This window comes from Balaenoptera acutorostrata, chromosome 1 (genome assembly GCF_949987535.1).
Source record: "Balaenoptera acutorostrata chromosome 1, mBalAcu1.1, whole genome shotgun sequence".
NCBI lineage: Eukaryota > Metazoa > Chordata > Mammalia > Artiodactyla > Balaenopteridae > Balaenoptera > Balaenoptera acutorostrata.
Genome location: NC_080064.1, coordinates 180174700 through 180195340, shown reverse-complemented (window position 1 = coordinate 180195340; position 20641 = coordinate 180174700). Strand labels below are relative to the sequence as shown.

Here is a 20641-nt window from a genome sequence, read left to right as displayed (position 1 = left end):
TCAATACTTACAAGTTTACTTCCACTGGAATATAAAACTTAGTATGTACACACTAATCTCGTTACCCTGAGCAGTTAGAGTCGTAACCGTTAGAGTCACATGTTTCACTGGGTAAAAACACCACAGCTGCCTTTGTCCAACCCTAGCATAGTTTAGGACATTCTCAATTTTCCACTATTATAACAGTGTTTTTTTCAAAAACACTCTGCCCTTGCATTATAAGCAACAAGCAAAGAACAGAAAGAACAACAGGAATAATAAAGACTAAAAGGATATTATTAGATACTTAAAAATCCAAACAGAGAAGCTGGAAAAGAAACTATAACTCACCTGAGCAGCAATAAACTGTTTCAGTCCTTCAACTGTCATCCCTCTTCTCAGCACACCGCGAACCGTAGGAAATCGTGGGTCATCCCTGGGAAATACGGCAAGTTTTAAGAACCAAGGAGACTTTTTTAATGTGTAGGTGCAGAGAGTACAATATACCTTACTGCATAACATTATATTCCATTTGCTAAATATTTGGACTAAGAGCTGGTTATAATAATTAGGCAGATCATAATACCATTGAGCCCAAGTTCATGGAAGAAGAAAGCTGCTTACTAGTCAAAAATTACTCAGTAAAATAAATGCACTACTGGAAACAGTAAAAGTACATTTGAAAAAAGACACAAAGGTGACACCTTCAAATACAGAAAACATATGCATTACAACATTTTTATTTGCTTTTTATTTAACAAACATACAAGATCCCTATTCTACATATGACCATGAGACACAGATAAGAGATGGTTAGCCTCTCGTTCATGTACAAATACACTTTATAAAGCCTTTTGGGTTGTAAAAAATATACATGTTGGTTATTAATATTCTGCAGAGATCTGCAAACTTCAGTAAGTTTGCAATAACACCCTTTGTATGCGGCCCAAAGTAAACTTCCCCTTTATCAAATTCAGCTCCACAGTAAAACAGTCTAAAATTACATATTATTCAATATATACTTAATATGTGTCACTATTACATGATGCTAATAAAAACTAATATACACGTTCGTGTTAATTCAGGTTAAAAAAAACATTCTTAGGCTTATAAGTATGGTAACCCAACTGAACAGGTTTCATTTACATGGATACATGCCTCTAAGATGATTTTAGTTTTTACACTCATCGTTCTCATGGAAATCCCATATAGATTATTAATGTGCTACAGAGATTTTCAAACTTTTTCTAGTCCCAAACATGGACTCTATCTTTGTGCCCAAACATGGGCACTACATGTTTGCTGCATTGAAGCAAAAGAGAGCAGTACCTGAGAACCTGGATACAATAAAGACAAGGAACAGAAACCCTATAGCCCTATCCATTTCAACCCCTCCCATTCATCCTCCCCGCCCCTCAAAGCAGTTTAAAAATTAGTGATAAACCATGTCCTGACTTCCTCTCAAAATTCTAGATAACAGCAAACATACCATCCATCTACTAGTCCTTCATTGACAAACCATGTGAGCTTTCTTTTGGATAGCACTGTGTTGTTGAGATTTAGCCGACTGTATTCCCAAATGTATGGTTTTCTTATGCCTAAAGCTTCAATAATCCAGTAAAACTGTTCATCTCTGTCATGGTATTCTGTTGTTCTCAGGGCATGTGTAACACCTTCAATGCTGTCAACTATGGGGCAGGCAAAATCATATGTCGGATAAACACTAGGAAAAAAAGTGAATATGTTGAAAATCAATGAAGGGTTTTACCCTTTTCACCTTAGATTAGGCATTATAAGCAGCAGTACTAATTTAAAACATAATTCTTTACAAGGTAAGAATTCCTTAAAAACCAACAGGTGTCATGACTCATAATACTCAAAGTACATCAAAACATTTTTTTAAATCAGACTTTGAGGACAATGAATCAATTACCCACTCAATATTCAAACAAAAAAAGCAAATATGCAATTTAACAGACAATGGGATACTGGCGCAGTGAATTCTATAATCACATTTCTGTAATGGCCAATGTATATCATGGTAAGAAGCAATAATAATTTCAAGGGAATTTAGCTTTTCAATATCTTAAATAATCCCACACTCAAGTAAATCTCTAGGTTTAATACTTTCATAAGTAAATGCATTCAAGAATAGAATGTTTCCTTCTCTGACAAGTAAAAGAGAAGAAAATTATTAGGTTGATTAAAATTCCATTTAGGATGGAATAGTCTTAAAAACAATTTCTGTCTAAAATAATGTACACAACACATCCACAGTTTCCATTTGAATTTTTAAAAATATATTATTGCATTATGCCTTCTAATTTTTAAGATACAACTTCATTAAGATGCTACTGCACTATGCTTTGCAATTATTTGATACTGAAAATGTGTACCCAAATTCACTTTTCCAAATGTATTCAAAGTATCTGCTTAGTAAACAAGGAGCAATTGTCCTGTTAAAAATGAAGGACATATATATACACACATGAAGTGTTTGTCCAGATACAGATACACATACCTGTACCCACAAGTTTAAAGAAAGTTACATTAGCTACTCAGGAAATCATTTACATTCACCAATCTCTTCAGAAGTTACAATTCAGCATTTGTATGTAGTAGGCTTCTTCAAAGTATAAGAAAATATATTCTATGGTTACTTTATAAATTAATGGCCAGGTGGGGGCGATTTAAAGAAAAAAAAATCTATTAACCTGAAAACCACACAGAAAACTAACCAAAATTAGAAAAAACACAATACTTTCTTTTTCATATTTCTTTAAATCTTCTATCATGTTTACGAATAAACTTATGTCTAGCAGAATCAAAGTTTATAATAGGAAAAGAAGTATCTTCATCTAAAGAAACACACCACAGTATACCTGATCAATACATAAAATGCAACTTTAGGCAGACTCAAGGACTTCTATAGATGGAAATGATCTTAGACATAACCTAGTATAACCTTAATTGATAGCTAAGTAACGAGAGGCTACATGCTTTACCGAAGGCCATGAATGAACAAAGATCCAGATCTCTTGACTATTCTGCAGCTACTCCCTACTCCATGTATACAGAAGCATCAAAGCAAAAGCATAGTAAGCTACCGAGCATAATGAATGAAATACACCTACCTGTATTTATTTCCAGTTCTTGGGTGTGGTTGAATTTTGCAGCGATAAAGCGTTGGGTCCCTCATGCACCCATTGTTACTACTCATGTCAATTTTTGCTCGCAAACAGCAGGACTGACCAAACTGGCTTCCTTTTTTCATTTCTTCCCACATTTGTAGATTCTTCTCAACAGCTATAAAATGATAGTTATACTATAGTTTATCTAATGTATTACTAATCTGGTTGAATTCAAATTATTTTAACAGCCTTATAATTTGACACAAATTTTCACATTCTGATTTTATAAGCACACCCCACTAGTTTAAAAGTACCGTAATAGTTCCAATATCTGATACCAAGAGTAAATGCATTGTTTTTTTAATGAAGAAATTCCACAGAACACTTAGGAAACGTACTCTCTGTATGTTTTAGAAGTCAATACACTCCACTGACGTAGCACTGACGAAGGGTAAGAGATGACGTCTAAGGCCTGAAGGCTTCTCTCAGCCAGTGTTTTCCATGTTCCCATCACAGCACAACTGGCCCGTCAGTCGCCCCCTCCAATTTAACACTGGGTGTTTCAAGCAGAAGCATTCTGTTCCTTTGCCACCTCACACCCAAGGGACAGACCGGTCTGACCCAGCCCAGGCATTGGTGCTGCAGCACATGACCATCTAAAGAACATACCTCTGGCTGAGAGCCTGAGCCCCTTGGCTCCCCAAGAGCACCTTCAGTCATTCCAGCGGAAAGCAGGATACTCTCGGATCCCCAAAATGAGAGATGATAGCAACAGTGATACAAGTTTATGCCAGGGAAAAAACTCTATATCCCCACTGACTATGGTCCTACTTATGTCAGGTAGGTACCTGCCCCATATGAATAAGAAAGAACTGTTAAACAATGATTCTCTGTGGAAAACTCTGTGAAGATACGATGGACATTTTACCTGTTCTCAAAGAATCAGGTTAGGTCTAAAAGTCCAGTTGTTAACTATCTCTGAAAATGTAGAGAAACATTTAAAAGGGGGTTAAAAAAAAAAAAGACAGACTTCCATAACATTTTGAATTTACTACACTTCCCAAATGTGACACTCAAGATTTAAGTATAGGGCTTCCCTGGTGGAGCAGTGGCTAAGAATCCGCTTGCCAATGCAGGGGACACGGGTTCGAGCCCTGGTCCAGGAAGACGCCACATGCCACGGAGCAACTCAGCCTGTGCACCACAGCTACTGAGCCTGCGCTCTAGAGCCCATGAGCCACAACTACTGAGCCCGCACGCCTAGAGTCTGTGCTCTGCAACAAGAGAAGCCACCTCAATGAGAAGCACGTGCACCACAACGAAGAGTAGCCCCCGCTCACCACAACTAGAGAAAGCCCGTGTGCAGCAACGAAGACCCAACACAGCCAAAAATAAATTAATTAATTTAAAATATATATATATGTATATTAAAAAAAGGCTGGATAATAAGATTAAAAAAACTTAAAAAAAAATAAAAGATTTAAGAATAGTAGCGTGGAAGTTCTGGAACATAATCACAGAATAAAAATAGCCAGATTCAGAGCTCAGGAACAAGTAATAACAAAGATATGCTTTTTTGTTAAGTGATATTTCAGACATTGGGTAGCATCAAGCTTACATATTATATTCACATTTACTCACACGCTGACAGGAAGATTTGGGTATGGCTAACATTATCATCAAACATTCTAATTAGAAAGGCTCAGTATTTAAATTGAGAGAACTACAAAAAGTTGAAGAAGGAATCACATGGAGTGAACGCAATGCAAAAGACTACAGGTAACAAGCGAGATGCTGAGGGCACACGCCTGCTAACAAAGTAATAACAATGTAACGATGATAGAGAAAGAGAAAAGATTTCTAAGAGATGAACTAACATATGAAACATATTTCCAAATGTGTTTCAAACCAGCATCTTTCACAGAAATCATTTTCTACTGAAGAAGCAGAACACAAGAAGAATATCGATTAAAATATAAAACACTAAGTGTGCCTTACAGTTTTTTCTGTGTTTGGATTCTATCCTCTGCTCACGTTCCGCTTTCATCTGCTCAGCAGGAGTATCATCCACATAAGCCTTCCCTTCCTGAATTAACTTCTCTGCATATTTCATTATAGTTGCAAAATGATCCGAGGTGTAAGTAAATTGATCTGGTTTGATATGCAACATTGCAACATCTTCCAAGATAACCTGCAATAAGAACCCAAAATAACCATCCGTTGATCTTTTGCATTTTCTTGTGTATTTTCAATCCTTGACACTGCATTTGGGCAAATGTAATAATACACCATCAGTCTTACAGAGCCTGGAAATGGCTGTGGAAGTTGTATGATATTAGATCAGAAAAGAAAAAAAAAAAAAAAAAGAGAGAGATATTCATTATACTAGCCTCCAAATTTTCAGCTGAGAAAGCTGATCTCATGGTGCTTTCCATTTATTCTGGGAAAGCTGATTATTATTGGTCATGCTGACAATTATTTGCCCTCTCTTTGAATATATTACAGTGCTTCTAAACAGATGATATAAGAGGCTAGGAAACCTTCACATTTTCCAATACCTACTTAGTGTTCGTTTCATTCATAAAATTATATGACAAAAAGGAAACCTGCCTCTAGTGACCAATTCATTTAAGAAAGTGATACTTGTAGGAAAATGTAACACTTAAGTAAATTCTACAACAGCTGAGGAGGAAAAAAATAAATCGAAGTTTTTTGGCATGGGAGCTCAACAATTCTTGGCTTAGGTCTCAGGCAAAGAATATACAGATGAGCAAAAGAAGCAGCTATGAGAACAAACTTAATTTATTTTCATACCATGAAGGTACCAGGTCACCCTCTAATTTTAATCAACTTTACTGACAAAGGGTCATCACTACACCTTTAATTACCTTCTCAAAATCTTCCTTTTCTTTTTCAGGATTTGTGTCATCAAATCTCATGATCAGTTTCCCTTTAAAGTTAACCTGGTAGTGCTGGTTCAGAAGAGCAGCTTTTGCATGCCCAATGTGTAAGTAACTACAACAAAAACATTTTACAAAGAAACTCATTAACATGTTTTAACTAAATACTTAAACTTAACCTTTTTGAGGAGATGAGAACTAAACAAAAATCCTTCTAGTTGGTATTCCAGTCTTATTTTATTTGCTAACAAGAAGTACTGTAATAGAAAATCTGCCCCTGAGGAAGGAAAAAAAGACTACAACATTTATAAGATAATCACAAGAAACAATTTCATATGTAAAATCTCACAAAGGAATGTTATTTACAAACATTACAACCTTAAGGCTAATCTCTATTTTCCTTTTTTTTTTTTTTTTTTTTTACTGAGGAATGAAAGGTAATTTAGTTAGAGGAAAACTGCTTCCAAAACTGTCTGCAATGCTACACAATCGTGGATCTTTCGTAAGACCAGATGCTACTGAGAACTGGGAACCCGTCCATCGCAAACAAGACAGAAGCACCTCTGAGGGTGCCACTGTGACTGTGATCATTAAATAAAAGAGCACATGAGGATTAGAAAGCCACAAGAAAGCACTTTACTTCTCTGGGCTTTAGTTTTCTCAGAAGCCAAAATGAAAAGACTTTAACTGAATGATCTTGAAGGTCTCATCCAGTACCAATATTCCACAGATCACAACCTATGAAAACACTATTCTGTTCTATGGGCAGCTGACCATTACATAGAATAAAATAAATCAGAGGCACTGTTAATATTATTACATATCAACATCCTCCTCTATCAATGAAGTGGGTAAAACGCAATATCCTAAACCACTATTGTTGAAAATACACTTTTCATCAATAACAGCAGCCACAGTTGCACTGCTCTACAGTCACCTAGTTTCATGCACACCTCTGATCTCAGTTGATATCAAGAGGGGAGGGAAAAGTACAATGATATGTCTTTATATCATTTCTAAAGTCAATCTATTTCTTTAGATATTCACACAGCATTCTAGGTCAATGATTCAATTTTAAAGCGTTTATATGCATAGGCTAATGCAGACAAGTACAATGCAATGCATTTAGGGTTATTCAGAACTTTCTGCATAAAATAAAGCACCATAAGTTGCATCCCAGATGAGATCCTGGAAGAGAAAAAGGACATTAGGGAAGAACTAATGAAATCCAAACAAGTATGGAGTTTAGGTAATAACTATACATCAATACTGGTTCATTAATTGTGACAAAGGTACCATAGTAATGTAAGATGTTAACATTAGGGAAAACTGGGTACAGGTACAAGGGAACTTTTTGGTTTTTTGTTTTTTTTCCTGCAATATTCCTATAAATCTAAAACTACTCTAAAATTTAAAGTTTATTAAAAGTAAAACAAAGGACTGTGAGTTCTGAAAACAAAACAGAAATACTTTGTGCAGTTTTAACTGAAAGTGTTACATCCGATTAACATGTTAAGAAGAGAAAAAAGAAGACTAATAATCACTGACTACCTACTAATTGACAGTTAATGTGCTTTACATACAGGAATTACCCTTAAGAGGCGTGATGAAATCAAACTACTATACTTAAAGATACTATCTCTGAATCTAAAATAATGTGTGCAATTCTAACAATTCTAAACCTCAGAAAAGCTAACAGGACTATAAAATATTCCCAAGATAAGTAAAATAATTGGCTCAAGAGACAACTACATCAGGAGAGCTAAAGAAAAATATGTTCCATGCTGCATTAGTTAGTACTGATGCTATATTGGGCTTTTCCCACACAAAACAGACATAGGCATATAATTTTTAGTCATACGGATTCTAGAGCCAGACAGCGTAGGTTTGGATTTGGCAAGTTGCTAAAACGTTGTATGAATCAGTTTCTGAAACCATTTGGAAAACTGGAGATAATAACAGTGCCTTCTTCACAGGGCTGACAGGATTAAACAAGTTACTACATGTAAAGTGCTTGGTAAGTACCTGCACATAACAGGTGCTATCTATGTGTTAGCTATGAATACGAATAAATGGCAAAATTCAAGCCTTCTGGCCTTCATGAAAGACACAGGGAAAAAAAAATGATTAAAAAACTAATTAAAGAAGACTTGTTTTGCAGTATAAGGAGATATGATCAAAATTATGAATGTTTTTAAACCTGAACACTGACTTACATTCTAAATTCCAAAACTGTATTCAACTGTTGGACTGAAACTGACATAATTCACAACAAATAAACATATTTTATACAGTAAATAATAAATATGAGGAGCTCACTATTCCAAGAAGTGATAGTGACAGAAAATATAAAAAGACTCCAAAGAGACAAATGTTCAAATGGCATAGCTATAAACAGCCATGGCTAAAAAACTAGCTTTTATCAAACCATTAAAGTCACTACCCAGCGGAACACCATGACCTCTCACACCAAGAACACAAGAGCAGAATACTGGGTGGTAGGGACCCAGGATATCTGAGGGGATTAAACTATGTAAAGTAAGTATTATTTATGACTGACTCCACTTAGTCAGCTATCAATCAGTCATTTAATGATTCAGTCTGTGTATTTCCCAGAACCATTATTTCCCTTTCATCTCCTTCTACCTGTCCTTTACTTCACCACCTAAATTGGCAAACTTAGAAAAGCAGAGAGAAAATGTGGAATTCTAAAACTGGCTTGCTGTTAATGGCACTTATAGTTTGTGAAGAACCACATTAAGAACAGCTAAAATAAAACTGTTTTCTTCTCTGCCACTTCCTACTGTCTACATACTCCATTTATCACAGATGGGTAAGAATTTGGCTATAGAACACAAAATCTGAAACTAAACAAAATTTGGGGGAAAAAACCCATCTCATGTGTAAAACATGGCACAATACTTTCCCAATGGCTAAGTTCCTGAGGCTAACTGCTTTAACAAAAGGCATTTTATTATATTAGCATCACTGGAAGGGTTCTTTTACAAAGTTCGTCCAGCTTGAGTCACAGAGACTGACATGGGCAAAGGCAGAGACTGCCCTCAGCCCTGGGGGATGCTGGGCAAGGACCCAGGCAGACCCATGCTGGTAGCTCCAGCCAGAGCAGTCCTTTTCCCTAACAAGCTAGTCATATATTATTGTTTTCTATGGCTGCCAAGAGTGAAAAGGGTTTTGAAACCTACTAATAGTGGAAACAAATGAATAGGAATGGGCTTTTCAGGACTCCACTTACTTTATCTGGGGAAAAAATAACTTAAAATACGTCTACCATAACTTCTTCTGCTAACTGAAAGGATTGCTCAGGGTACAAATACAAACCCTTACTAAAAGACACCCCCAAAATCTCAAAATGTAAATAAAACTTAAGCCTTTCTATTAATGGATGTGTTTCTATTTACAATGAAAATTCTGCCTGGAATAAAATTAAAATGTTATTTTTCCTATTGCTTTAATAAGCGAAAACTACAAACTTTTTATAAATTAACTATTAAGATGTTTAGAATTTTAACTCCCACAATTAAAATCTTACTTATTTCCTTCTATACATTAACCTATTGATTTTTAAAGTATTTGATAACTGTCTTAAAGCTTTTCCACTAAATGTATCCAATTATAAGTTATATTTTCTTACCCACTAGCCTCTGGAGGAAATCTGACGGTAACCTTTCCCATCTCAGCACCTGGAAGCTCAACAAATTTCCCAATATCTTGCTTTTTCTCAGGTACCTGAAAAGCAGAAAAACAACAACAACAACAAAAATAGTTACATGGTTAAATGTTTAAGAATAAATTCATTCAACAAATACTTACTCAGTACCCACTATGCACCAAGCATGGTTATGAGAAAAAATTGGCTAGAATATTGTCCCTGCACTTGAAGATTCAAAATCAGTTGAAGTTAACCAACAGCATTTAGGGTCATCAGGAAAATGCTTAAAAGGAGGCAAGAACCAAGCTGCACCTTGAAAAATAAATGCAAATGTATCAGATGGAGAGTATACAAGGGCAGTCATTCTAAGAAAAGGAATAACAGCACAGGTAAGACTCAAAGTCAGGGAAGAACAGTGCAATGTTAGGAATGAATGTTGAGTGGGTAGGCAAGACGCTGACAGTCGATTAAGTCCAAAACATGAAGGCCTTTATAAGGTTGACTTTTATGTTTCTGGCAATGGGGAATCCTCAGGGGTATGGAATTACTTATCTGTATTTTCTAAAACTATACCCAGTACAGTGCAAAGTCTCAACGAGAAAAGAAGAGACCAAAAAAAAAGGAAGTTCAGTGATGAGATTACAGTCTTAAAACAAGCTGGGGGTAATGAGGCCTCAATAAAAATCAACAGCAGTGGAGACAGAAAACAAATCTATAGATAACAAGAAGTAATAATGGAACTTGTTGACCAGTTAGAGGTGGAAAGTGGTGAATACTTTCTCAGAACAACTGAGGTGACTGTGGTGTCTTTACCCAAGCAGACAACAGGTTTCAAATTGTACTGCATCGGAGTAAAATTTGTAATATGTAAATATGTAAACAGATCAAAGTAGAGTGACTCTAGCTGGGGGAAAGGACCTTTTTCTACTGTATTCAATGTCACATCTTCCTACAGAATCAACAAAAAGGCACTACAGAACCCCAGGACTCAAAGGTCACAATGGTTCAAAAGCCAGAGAATAGAAAATCTGGGAGGAAGAAAAGATGGTATAGCTATAAAATAATGTAATTTTAGTTACTTGGACTTTGGATTTCCTAAGGGACACACACTGGATGATCATAATCATCTAGAAATATAATTATGAAGATTAAGGTTTAACGTAGGCAAGCAGTTAAAGGCAAGCCAAGACTCAACAATGACAAATTCTTCCAAGAAGATCCTTTTTAATTGATCGGGAAAAAAAAAAAAACAACCAAACTATGAACATAATTTTCTTTCCAGATCTAAGATCTCAGGCAGACAAGATGTGAGCATTAAAAAAAATTTTAAAGGCTTACCACTTTAGCTTTGGTTGTTGAAACATTCCACTTGGTACCTACTGACTGGAAGGCCTGCTGGGCTTCAAGAAAACCAAACCAGCGTTTTACATGAACTGGAGCTTTGCTCTGTTCCAGCTGTTCCTGCCATGCAGCATTTCCTATTAGCAAACATAATTTTAAAACCATTCAACATATCTGCAAATTCAAAAGCAAAGTTCCAGTCGTGGTTAATTTAAGTAAATGAGATGGCTTAAAGCTGTGCTTCTATAATGAAATTTTAAAAATCTGGGTACACATGGAAGTGATTTCTAATACTTCAACATATTTTAAGAATTCACAAAAATTAATTTAAAGTATTTTTTCATTTCAGTTCACTGGAGTGAATCCTAAATCCTGCCCTCACCACTGCCACATACCCACTAGAAGGCCAATGCTACATTTCATAATTGAGGAAAAGCTTTAAGTGGATCAACTAGAGAACAAAATAAAAATCAAGATCAAGAAGTAGCTCTTTTCTTCAGTTGTAATATCAAAAATGGTACTCAAGGAAAGTTTACATAATTCTTTAGCATCACAAAGCTACCTCCATAAGATATTATCTTCCTTTTATGAACATTAACTCAAAAATCAAAAGACCAAAATGTCATAAACCTACAGATGAAAACTTCTAACTAGGAAAGTCCTTCATTTTACGTTGGTTATTATTATAACAATTTAATTTAATTTGGAGAAAAGGTTAAGCCACAAAAAAAAGTACAGAGAGGGAGTTCTCTGGTGGCTCAGTGGTTAGGACTCCATGTTTTCACGGCCGAGGGCACAGGTTCAGTATCCCTGGTCGGGGAACTAAGATCCTGCAAGCCGCGGGGCGTGGCTCAAAAAAAAGGTAGAGTATATTAAAGAAATTTTAAAAACGCTCACCCAGATTTAAAGAATGATAAAACATTTTGGCATATTTGCTGCAGGTTTTTTTTGTTTTTTGTTTTTTTAAATAAACTAACAGAATTCAAGCCCCCTTTGAATCTCTCATCAATCCCATATTCTGACTACTCACAGAAGATGGAAAAAGTGACCTCCCAGGGAAGCAACTCCAGCTCACCCCGCCCCACACACACACATACTGAGCAACCAGAAACAACAGTAACTGGAGTTAAGTAATGGCTGAGACAGGAAAGGTGCAGACATAAATGGGATGAGGAACAAGGCCAGCTCCAAAGGCACGAGAGGAGCTGCAGTAGCAAGATGGGGCCAACCTCCAGGGACAGCAGAGGACGGGGAATTCCTGTAACCAGAGAGGAATAAAATAGCCAGGGAGGTCATTCCTTCGTGAGAAAGTCCTAAGTGACTGCCATTAGGTAGACAGATGCTCATATACGTAGAAATATATGTACCTCTTATCCAGCAAAATATTAAATAATTAAAATAGAAATTCTTCAAGAAGAATTACCAATACCTTTTAGGGTGGCCCAAACACATAAATCTGCTAAGCTCAAGGAGTTTCCAGCTAAGTATGTTCTCAGAGACAGGCAATGATTGAGTTCGTTGATTGCAGAAGTAAACAAATCACATGAAGACAATTTTGTAGCACTAAACTCCAACCAGTGATCAATCTGTGAAAAGAAATGCATCCCAGGGTTTAGATTTAAACAAACAAGCAAACAAACAACCTCAGTCAGAACCATGCCTGTCTCATCTCCATTACAGAATCTACCATTACGTGGATTTAATTGTGATTGCCCGGGATCTAAACTGGCACTTAAACACATATGGTTGTTTTTCTATGTTTTCTTTTTTTTTTTTGCGGGGGTGTGAAGAGGCACTTCAGGGAAGAAAAAGGAAAATGTGAGAACTGGAAGCAGGAGGGAATAACGAGCCTGACCGAACGCAACAGACAGTACCCAGCCAAACAGATTCATCCACTTGCGGAATTTAAAAGTAAATACTTGGAAACTATTCTTTGTATTCTGAATTTTGTAAGATTTAGGAAAGCTAGAGCTGAATACAAACAGGGAAAAGAAAGGCATCTAAAGTGCCGTACCGAAAGTTAATCTACTACTGCTATAGTTAATAAGGTATATACTTAAAAAGGAAAATGTGTGTGACCCAGGGCCCTTGTAACTTTTCAAGAACTGCTGCCTCATCTGCAAGGTAAGAAAGTTGCAAAAGAGCATAAGATGACCTTTGCAGTCACATCCAGCTATGAAATTCTAGGAATCCAGGAAGAGGAATACAGCACTAAATGACCCAACAGGACAGCTGGTATGGGTTTGAAAGTGCAAACGTAGGAGCTAAGACTTATTTTCTGAAAATAAAAACAGATGAGAATTCCTTAACTTGGTCTCTGATTAATACTCTGTTAATATCCTTAAATAGAGTAATAGTCCATAAGCCAACAATAAAATGAAGTTCGCAAAAGAGCCAAAGCCTAAATCAAAACAAAATAAAACACACCCAAGGAAACGTTCATTCCTTACCTCAGTATGTTCCAACAGGTTAGAGCCATACAGCCCAGCTGTAGTTGCAATTCTAGCCAAGTAGCGAAGTATGGAATTTATGTCCGTGAATACCACATTTCTAGAATATAAGCATGATATAAAATATTACTGTGGCTCGAGCAAATCAGTAAGTCATGAGACGTATGAAAAATGTAAAAATAGAAATCTTATAATAAGATTCAAATATATACCATGTATCTTCTAGTATAGTAAAAAAAATAGATCTAATTTGTTCTTTATTCTATCAAATTCTAATTTGTTTTGAGATGTGCAGCTAAATCCAATAATTCACTTCAGAGTAGACTATATGATGTTTTATTTTTCTAACTATTAGTTTCTACATGTCTATTCAGTGGTGAAAATATGAAAATTGGGATATCGAGAATAAAGTGATTTAAAATAAATCGAGGCAATGAAGCCAAGGATATACCATCATAAAGAAGCTGGTTTTATCAACTTCCAGGTAAACATGGTAGATCAAACCTCATCAAAACTGCTCCTACAAGGAAAAAGAGACTAAGGAGAAGAGACAATAGCAGTAAAATTTCAGAAGCTAGAAAGCAGATGGAGTTAATAGGCCTGAAAAAACTGAATCTTAACTGGACAGTGGACAAAGCTGAAAACCAACCCAATTTAAATTTCAGAATCCTCTAAAGACTTGCGAATCTATGAAACCAGGTATCCTTGGAAGTGAGAGTGAATTGGGACTAAAATAAGGAGGCTTGGTTGAAAGTCTACTGAAAAATCAGTCAGAAATACAGATACCTCCAAACCCTATTCTGCAGAGCTTGGCTACTCCTCTTACCCAGTCCTGGCAAAAACCGGAGCCTTATTCTCTAAAGACTAAAACCGAGGGTCTCTCAAATGGGGGAAATGTGGCACAGGTGCAAGCTGGGCTACAGAGGTAACAGAGAGAATAAAAGAACACGCGATACTGGACGCTGAGACCCTCAGCCTTCTTCCCACCCTCAGCTCCCAGAATATTCTGGCACCAGCTCTCCTACACCTTCCAAACAGGAGACTGAAAGTCTTCTCTGGACAGATAACCTGACCCACCCAGGAAGAAAAGAACCAAGGATACTGACACCAGAAGTTCCTTCAAATGAGCAGCTCAGTCAGATCGCCCCAGAGTAAAGCTCGGAACTGACAGGCTCACCTTGGAGTTCAGAACTTGTAAACAGCTTTACTCTCCCAGTCAAAATCTAAGAAAACCATAAGGAGTTACCAAATATCTGAAGAAAGCCTTTAACTTAAAAGGTAGCAACCAAAACAAACACACAGATGTAAACTGCACAAATCAAGGAATAGAAAACTTTAAAAGTAAGTGAATAAATTTCCTCTGAGCAATGAAAAAACATAGTGCAATCATAAAATAGGAACAGGATACTGTATCTAGATAATAAATAACAGAAAGCTCAGATACAAAAAATGTAACAGCAAAAATGAAAACTCAATAGAAAAATGGGATAAAAAAGTTGAAGAACTCTCCAGAAAGTGAGGAAAAATGAAAAAAAAAAGGAAAGTGAAGGTGACACTTTAAGAAAATAAGAGGACTAATCCCAGCATCCACATAAAGAACAGAAAATGGAAAGTTATCAGAGAAAAAATTTTCTAATTCCCCAAAAGAGGATTTCTAAGTTTCCACACTAAAGGGAGCAATCAAGCACCCAGAAGAACAGATGAAAAATAGATCCAGACTAAAGCATATTATTGTGAAATTTCTAAATACTGAATCCTAAGGGAAGATGTCCACAAACTTCCTGAAGTCACACAGAAAAGATAGGAATCAGAAAGGCTTCAGAAGAGAACAAAGCAAACAACAATAATTCCACGGAAAAGTAAAAATTGTACATGAAAAGCAATCACAGTATGTGGCTCAGCAGTGAATACAACTTACAGGACCCTCCCAGTGTAAATACTAAATGGTGACCCAATCAAAATTCTGATGCAACTGCAATGGGAGGAGGGAGGACACGGGGGGGGGGTGGGGGGGGGAGTGGAGGGTGCGTTTGTGTGAGTGAGTGTTTTGCATACGTTGCCCTTCCCCAATACAAGTCTTTCTGTCAGTTTATTATAGACCATTTAAACCATTTCAGAATCTGCATCCTGCTTGAGAATACCCTTGAAACCCTCTTTCAATTTGGTCCAAATTCCACGATCTGGCAAAGTATTCTTAAAACAATCTGAAACCAGGTTGTGTTTATTCCTTAGTTTCGCTAAACAAGAGAATGTTTCCCTTCCCAGTTCTTCTAAATTCTTTTCAGTGGGTTCCAAAAGAAAGAGATAAGTCTGAGGGCACGCAATCTTCCCTATATCCTGGGATGCAAATAACCCATCTTAATCAAGAACATACAGTATATGCTCATTACAGAAAATTTTGAAAACACAGAGAAGCAAAAAGAAAAAAACAACCCCACAATTCCAAAACTCAGAAAGAAATACTAAAAGTGCTGTATACTTCTCATTTTTTTCTTTGCAGATATGTAATTTTACATTTATGTCTTGCTTTTTCACTAACATTAGATTATGAACCTATCCATCATTAAAAATTCTTCATAAGCCTTTTTTTCACAGATGCCTAATATTCTATGCTGTGGACTTACCAAATTTATTTCCTATTATTACTGATTTTAAAAACTTCCAATTTTCCACCAGAATACATTACAATAGAATTAAAAACCCATATATATAAATCTTTCTGTATATCTCTAGTTTCTTTCTGACAGATTAGATATGTGATCAGATAGTGTGCTGACAGATATGTCTCTGGATATAGTTCTTTTAGAATGAGGAAGAAAGTATATTTCTTTTTAGGGACCGTTTACCAGTTAGCAAGTAAAACAAGCATACAACATTTAATCCTAAATATTTTAAAAATGCTGTTCAGTACTGAAAACCAAGATATAAAAGCACTTACTCAGATACACGAAGAATATTCTCTTTCCCTTCTTCAACAGAAATGCTGACGTTGCCTTTCACATGTTCTACTGCCAACAAAGCTCCTAAAAATGAGATGAAAAGATTTCTCTTTGTAAACAATGTGGTATTTAAAACCTGAATCATAAAGCAATGAGGATGAGTCAACAAACCAGTATTAAGACCTGCAAGGAGTAAACATTTTTCCCTAGAGTCTGTAGACGCAAAGTATGGCCTTCTGGTCTTGGAGAAGTAACAAACCAGAAACCATTCCCTGGCATAATCCAACTGCTTTTGAATATACTCAGTGTCCAGTTAGGGACACTGAAATTAATCTTTCCTTCTCTCAGGACAAAAGAAGAAATTAGAATAGTACCTTGTATAAAAGCTATTATTGATAGTACTAGAGTGATTACTATGTGGTAGGGACTCTGCTAAATGCCTTACATTCATTATCATTTTTAATCTTTGCAGTAACCTTAAGAGGTAGGCACCTTTATCTCTGTTTTATAGAAGAGAAAACTGAGGCTTGGAGGGGTTAAATAACTAGCCCAAAGTCCTTGATTAATATGTGGCAGTCAGAATTGAACGCAGGTCTATGGCAGTCCAGAGCTCATATTCTAAACAGTGATATGTGCCTCTCAACACATCATAAAGTTTAATAAATATTCATTAATCCTTTGTCCTTAATTTATCTAAGATGGACAACTAGTAACCAGATACTGGTTTCTAAATACCATGCTCCACTGGAGACAGGGCTGTGGTAGGGAAGGTACAAAATAAACCTGGAAAATTTCATTGTGCTAAAAAGCAAGAAGTACTCAAAGAATGATAAGAGATATGCCAAAAGGACACAGACGTCAGCTTGCAGGGGCTCCCACTAGCAAATAGGGCCAATTTAATCACTAAAGTAAATAATCTAAGTTTTAGAGTACCGACACCAAAGAATCCTATACAGCAAATTTTGAAACGGAATTCCTATTACAGGCAACAAGATAGATGAATCTCAAAGAACTATCCTATATACAAAAGAATAGTTTGATATGACTCAATGTATATGAAGTTCTCTAGGAAAAGCAAAACAATAGTGACAGAAAGCAGATCAGTGACTATCAAGGGCCAGAGATGGGGGAAGGGGATTGACTGCAAAGGGGCATGAGGGAACTTTCTTAAGTGAGGGAAATATTTTATTTCATTATTTTGGTGGTTACACACTGTACATATCTGTCAATCAATTTACAACTTAAAATTGGTGAACTTTATTATATGCAAGTTATAACTCAAAACTAATTTTAAAAATAAAAATTTTTAACTTTAAAAACAGAAAATGAAAAATAATTCAGAGTATAACCTATTAAGTATATATTGCTATTAATTTTTTTAAACAAGAAAAAGATCTTCTCACAAAAAAATGCCAACTAATACATGTGGAAAGAACGGCAGAATGGAAGGTCACCATCTGGCATCATCTTAATCATAATCAAGTTGGGCAGGAAGCACCAACGGATGCTGAAACCAGTGGGTAAAGGTTTGATGGGGAGTGAAATGTTTACATGGTCCCAGAGCATCTCCCCACAAAATGCCCGTTAACTGCAAAATGGAAAACTCTGCAGTGGGGAAAGCTGTCAGACACCATCTTAAGTACTCAAGATTAGATCATCAGTAATGGGAAAAATTCAGGTACCAATTATTGTGCTGCAATGAAGAACAACGAATTGTTTCTATGCTATTTCTGCCAAAGATGTGTAGCCTGAATCTAGTCATGAGGGACCATGAAACACCTGATCAGGGGACACTCTTTAAGTAAGTGGCCTGTAATATCCAGAGAGGTTAAACCTATGAAAGACTAAAAAAAACCATCCCAGATTGAAAGAAACTGGGGAAACGTGATGAGTAGGTGCAAGGTATGATCCTAGATTTTGATCCTTGCCCTACGGAGATGGATGAATTGTATCAATGTGTATTTCCTGATTTTAATGGTCCTGTGAGGTCATATAGAGTTTTCTTACTTAAGAGAGATGTATATTGGAGTATTCTGGGGTGTTGAAGCATCATTATCTGCAGTATGCTCTCCAAAGGCACTGGAGAAAAAACGTTCTTTGTTCTATTCTTATACCTTTTTAAGTGTGAATTTATTTTAACATTAAAATAAAGGAAATTCTCACAATGCAATCTGTTTTTCTGAATGTTTCATCTAATTATATTGATTATTTAAAAACAGAATGTATTTGAATTAAACAATTGGCAACAATTAAATCAAAAACAAAAAAAGGAGGGACAGAAGCAAATAGAAATATATATTCTATAATTGGTCTATAGTTCATAATGACAACAAATTTCTTTAAGATCCTCTTCCAGAATACTGGCAGATGTGATTCTCAGTATTATAATTTACTAAGAAAACAGGTCTATCATATTCAGGGTGATTTTCTAAATTACATCAGTAAAAACTACAGCTATTTATTGAGTATCTACAGTGTGTCAGGAACTTGACCTGCAGTCTCATTTGACTCTGGCAAGCAACTGTATGTGGGAGATATTATTCCGTGTTTCTCAAACAAGGAAACAGTGGGAGATGCCAAACAAGGAACTTGCTAAGGTTCCACAACTAGTAAGTGGCAGTCAGTGTGGACCTGGTCTCCACGAACCAAGTGTCGTTGCCCTTAACCATGAGGTCACACTGTCTAGTGCTTTCCAACTGCAGAATCAAACCCAGTTCTTTCAGAGTTCATTGATTTGTGTGAGGTTAGCCCATAATTACTGGAACCAATATGCTAAAACATTATCATTTTTTAAAGTATTTTAAATGGCTATTAAATTGTGTTTTTTGTTCCAACAGACTCAAAACACCCTGTAATGAGAATGTACTGAGTAATCATCAGCCCTATGTGGGCAACTGTATCTAAAAGGCCTAGGCCTCTCAAACATTAGAAAAGTACTTGCATGCATATGTTAAGAAATGCATTAACAAATAAGAGCTCAATAAACCGATTATTTTTTGTAATTTCTGAAAGCAATAGAAAAAAACAGCAGAAAGCCTAAGCTATCTATCCACAGTAACCTTGGCCACGTTGAAAATGCAATTCCAAATCGAATTTAAGATGTATCAGTAAGATGACAAGTCCGACCTTTTCTCTGACGTTTACTACCTCCATCGGATGTGTAGTAAACCAACCCCATCAGTCCGCAGTGTACTTGGGTGTTCCAGCAATCACCCTTCCACCTTTAATTAATATAAATGCAACCTCGGTTAAAATTTTAAATGCTTCTACGACCATCTTCCTCGTTCCCTTTGAACCCAATGAAACGTAAAGAAAAGTTAAGTCAAGGGGATTGAAGATCTTTTCTGAGGACGAAGGAAGGGAGGTAAAGATAAGTGGATTTAGGGGAAAACGCTAAAGGAGGGGGAGCGAAGTAATGGGATTTCAAGTTTTAAAAATGTTATTTCTACGTCCGGTGCTCGGTCTCCAGGAGACATCATTTCTAAAAGGGAGAGGAGAGTAAGCTGGGAGTCATCCCTCTGGGAGAGAAGGTCCGAAGCTGAGCCTCGGGGAGCCCTGCCCCGGCTCACACCGCGCCCACCTCCACGCCCCAGAAAAATGTCTTCAGGAGCAGATCCACCTGCCAGGGACAGAGGGCGACGGGCGCGGAGCCTACCCCGTGGACACTTCGGGGGTGAGAGGCAGGCCTAACCTCCCAGACCGTGACCGTCACTGCGCCAAGCCTGGGCGCGTTGACTTTCCCCGCCCCGCACCCTCCCGGGCTGATGCAACCCACACAGGTTGGCGGCCCCGGGCCCTTACCCAGCGGAGGGTCTCCCGAATTCACAGTCAGACAGAGCGTCGCCATCTGCACTGCTCCGCCGGTCTACCTGTCAGTGCGCCTGCCCTGCCACCCGAAACACCCCCGACTCGCCCAAGGCGAGAAGGTGCAACGTGTGCGCACGCCTGACGCTGCGGAAGCCTTCGCCCCTCCCCCGCGCCGCAGCCAGCGTCTTGGCGCACAGCACAGTGCGTCATCACCGCCCGCCGCAGCCGCCTGGCGGCTGCTCCGGGGACCTTCGACCCTACTCCGGGCATCTAGGGTCACGAGGGCCAACGTGGAGTTTCCAGCCGCTGAAGGAGGAGAGACGCTGAAACGCACGACGTTTTTCGACAGTTCGTAAAGCGAGAAAAGTAAATGGTAAGACGGTTTCTGCAGTGTGATGGGCGTTCACCGGAAGCCCAAAACAAA

At 37.3% G+C, this 20641-nt stretch overlaps 1 protein-coding gene across 1 annotated transcript in view; it reads right to left on the bottom strand.

The window, feature by feature from the left end:
- Nucleotides 1–20408, bottom strand: part of EPRS1 (glutamyl-prolyl-tRNA synthetase 1) — a 67773-nt gene extending 47365 nt beyond the window's left edge. The window contains exons 1-11 of the mRNA XM_007172074.3: nt 20212–20408; nt 16410–16494; nt 13472–13571; nt 12451–12607; nt 11019–11158; nt 9663–9757; nt 5999–6125; nt 5109–5301; nt 3114–3285; nt 1469–1702; nt 331–415 (exon numbers count right to left, since the gene is read on the bottom strand). Of these exons, the coding sequence (XP_007172136.2) occupies nt 331–415; nt 1469–1702; nt 3114–3285; nt 5109–5301; nt 5999–6125; nt 9663–9757; nt 11019–11158; nt 12451–12607; nt 13472–13571; nt 16410–16494; nt 20212–20257 (1434 nt within the window). The 5' untranslated portion in view covers nt 20258–20408. The remainder of the gene's footprint in view (nt 1–330; nt 416–1468; nt 1703–3113; nt 3286–5108; nt 5302–5998; nt 6126–9662; nt 9758–11018; nt 11159–12450; nt 12608–13471; nt 13572–16409; nt 16495–20211) is intronic.
- Nucleotides 20409–20641: the final 233 nt, after the last annotated feature.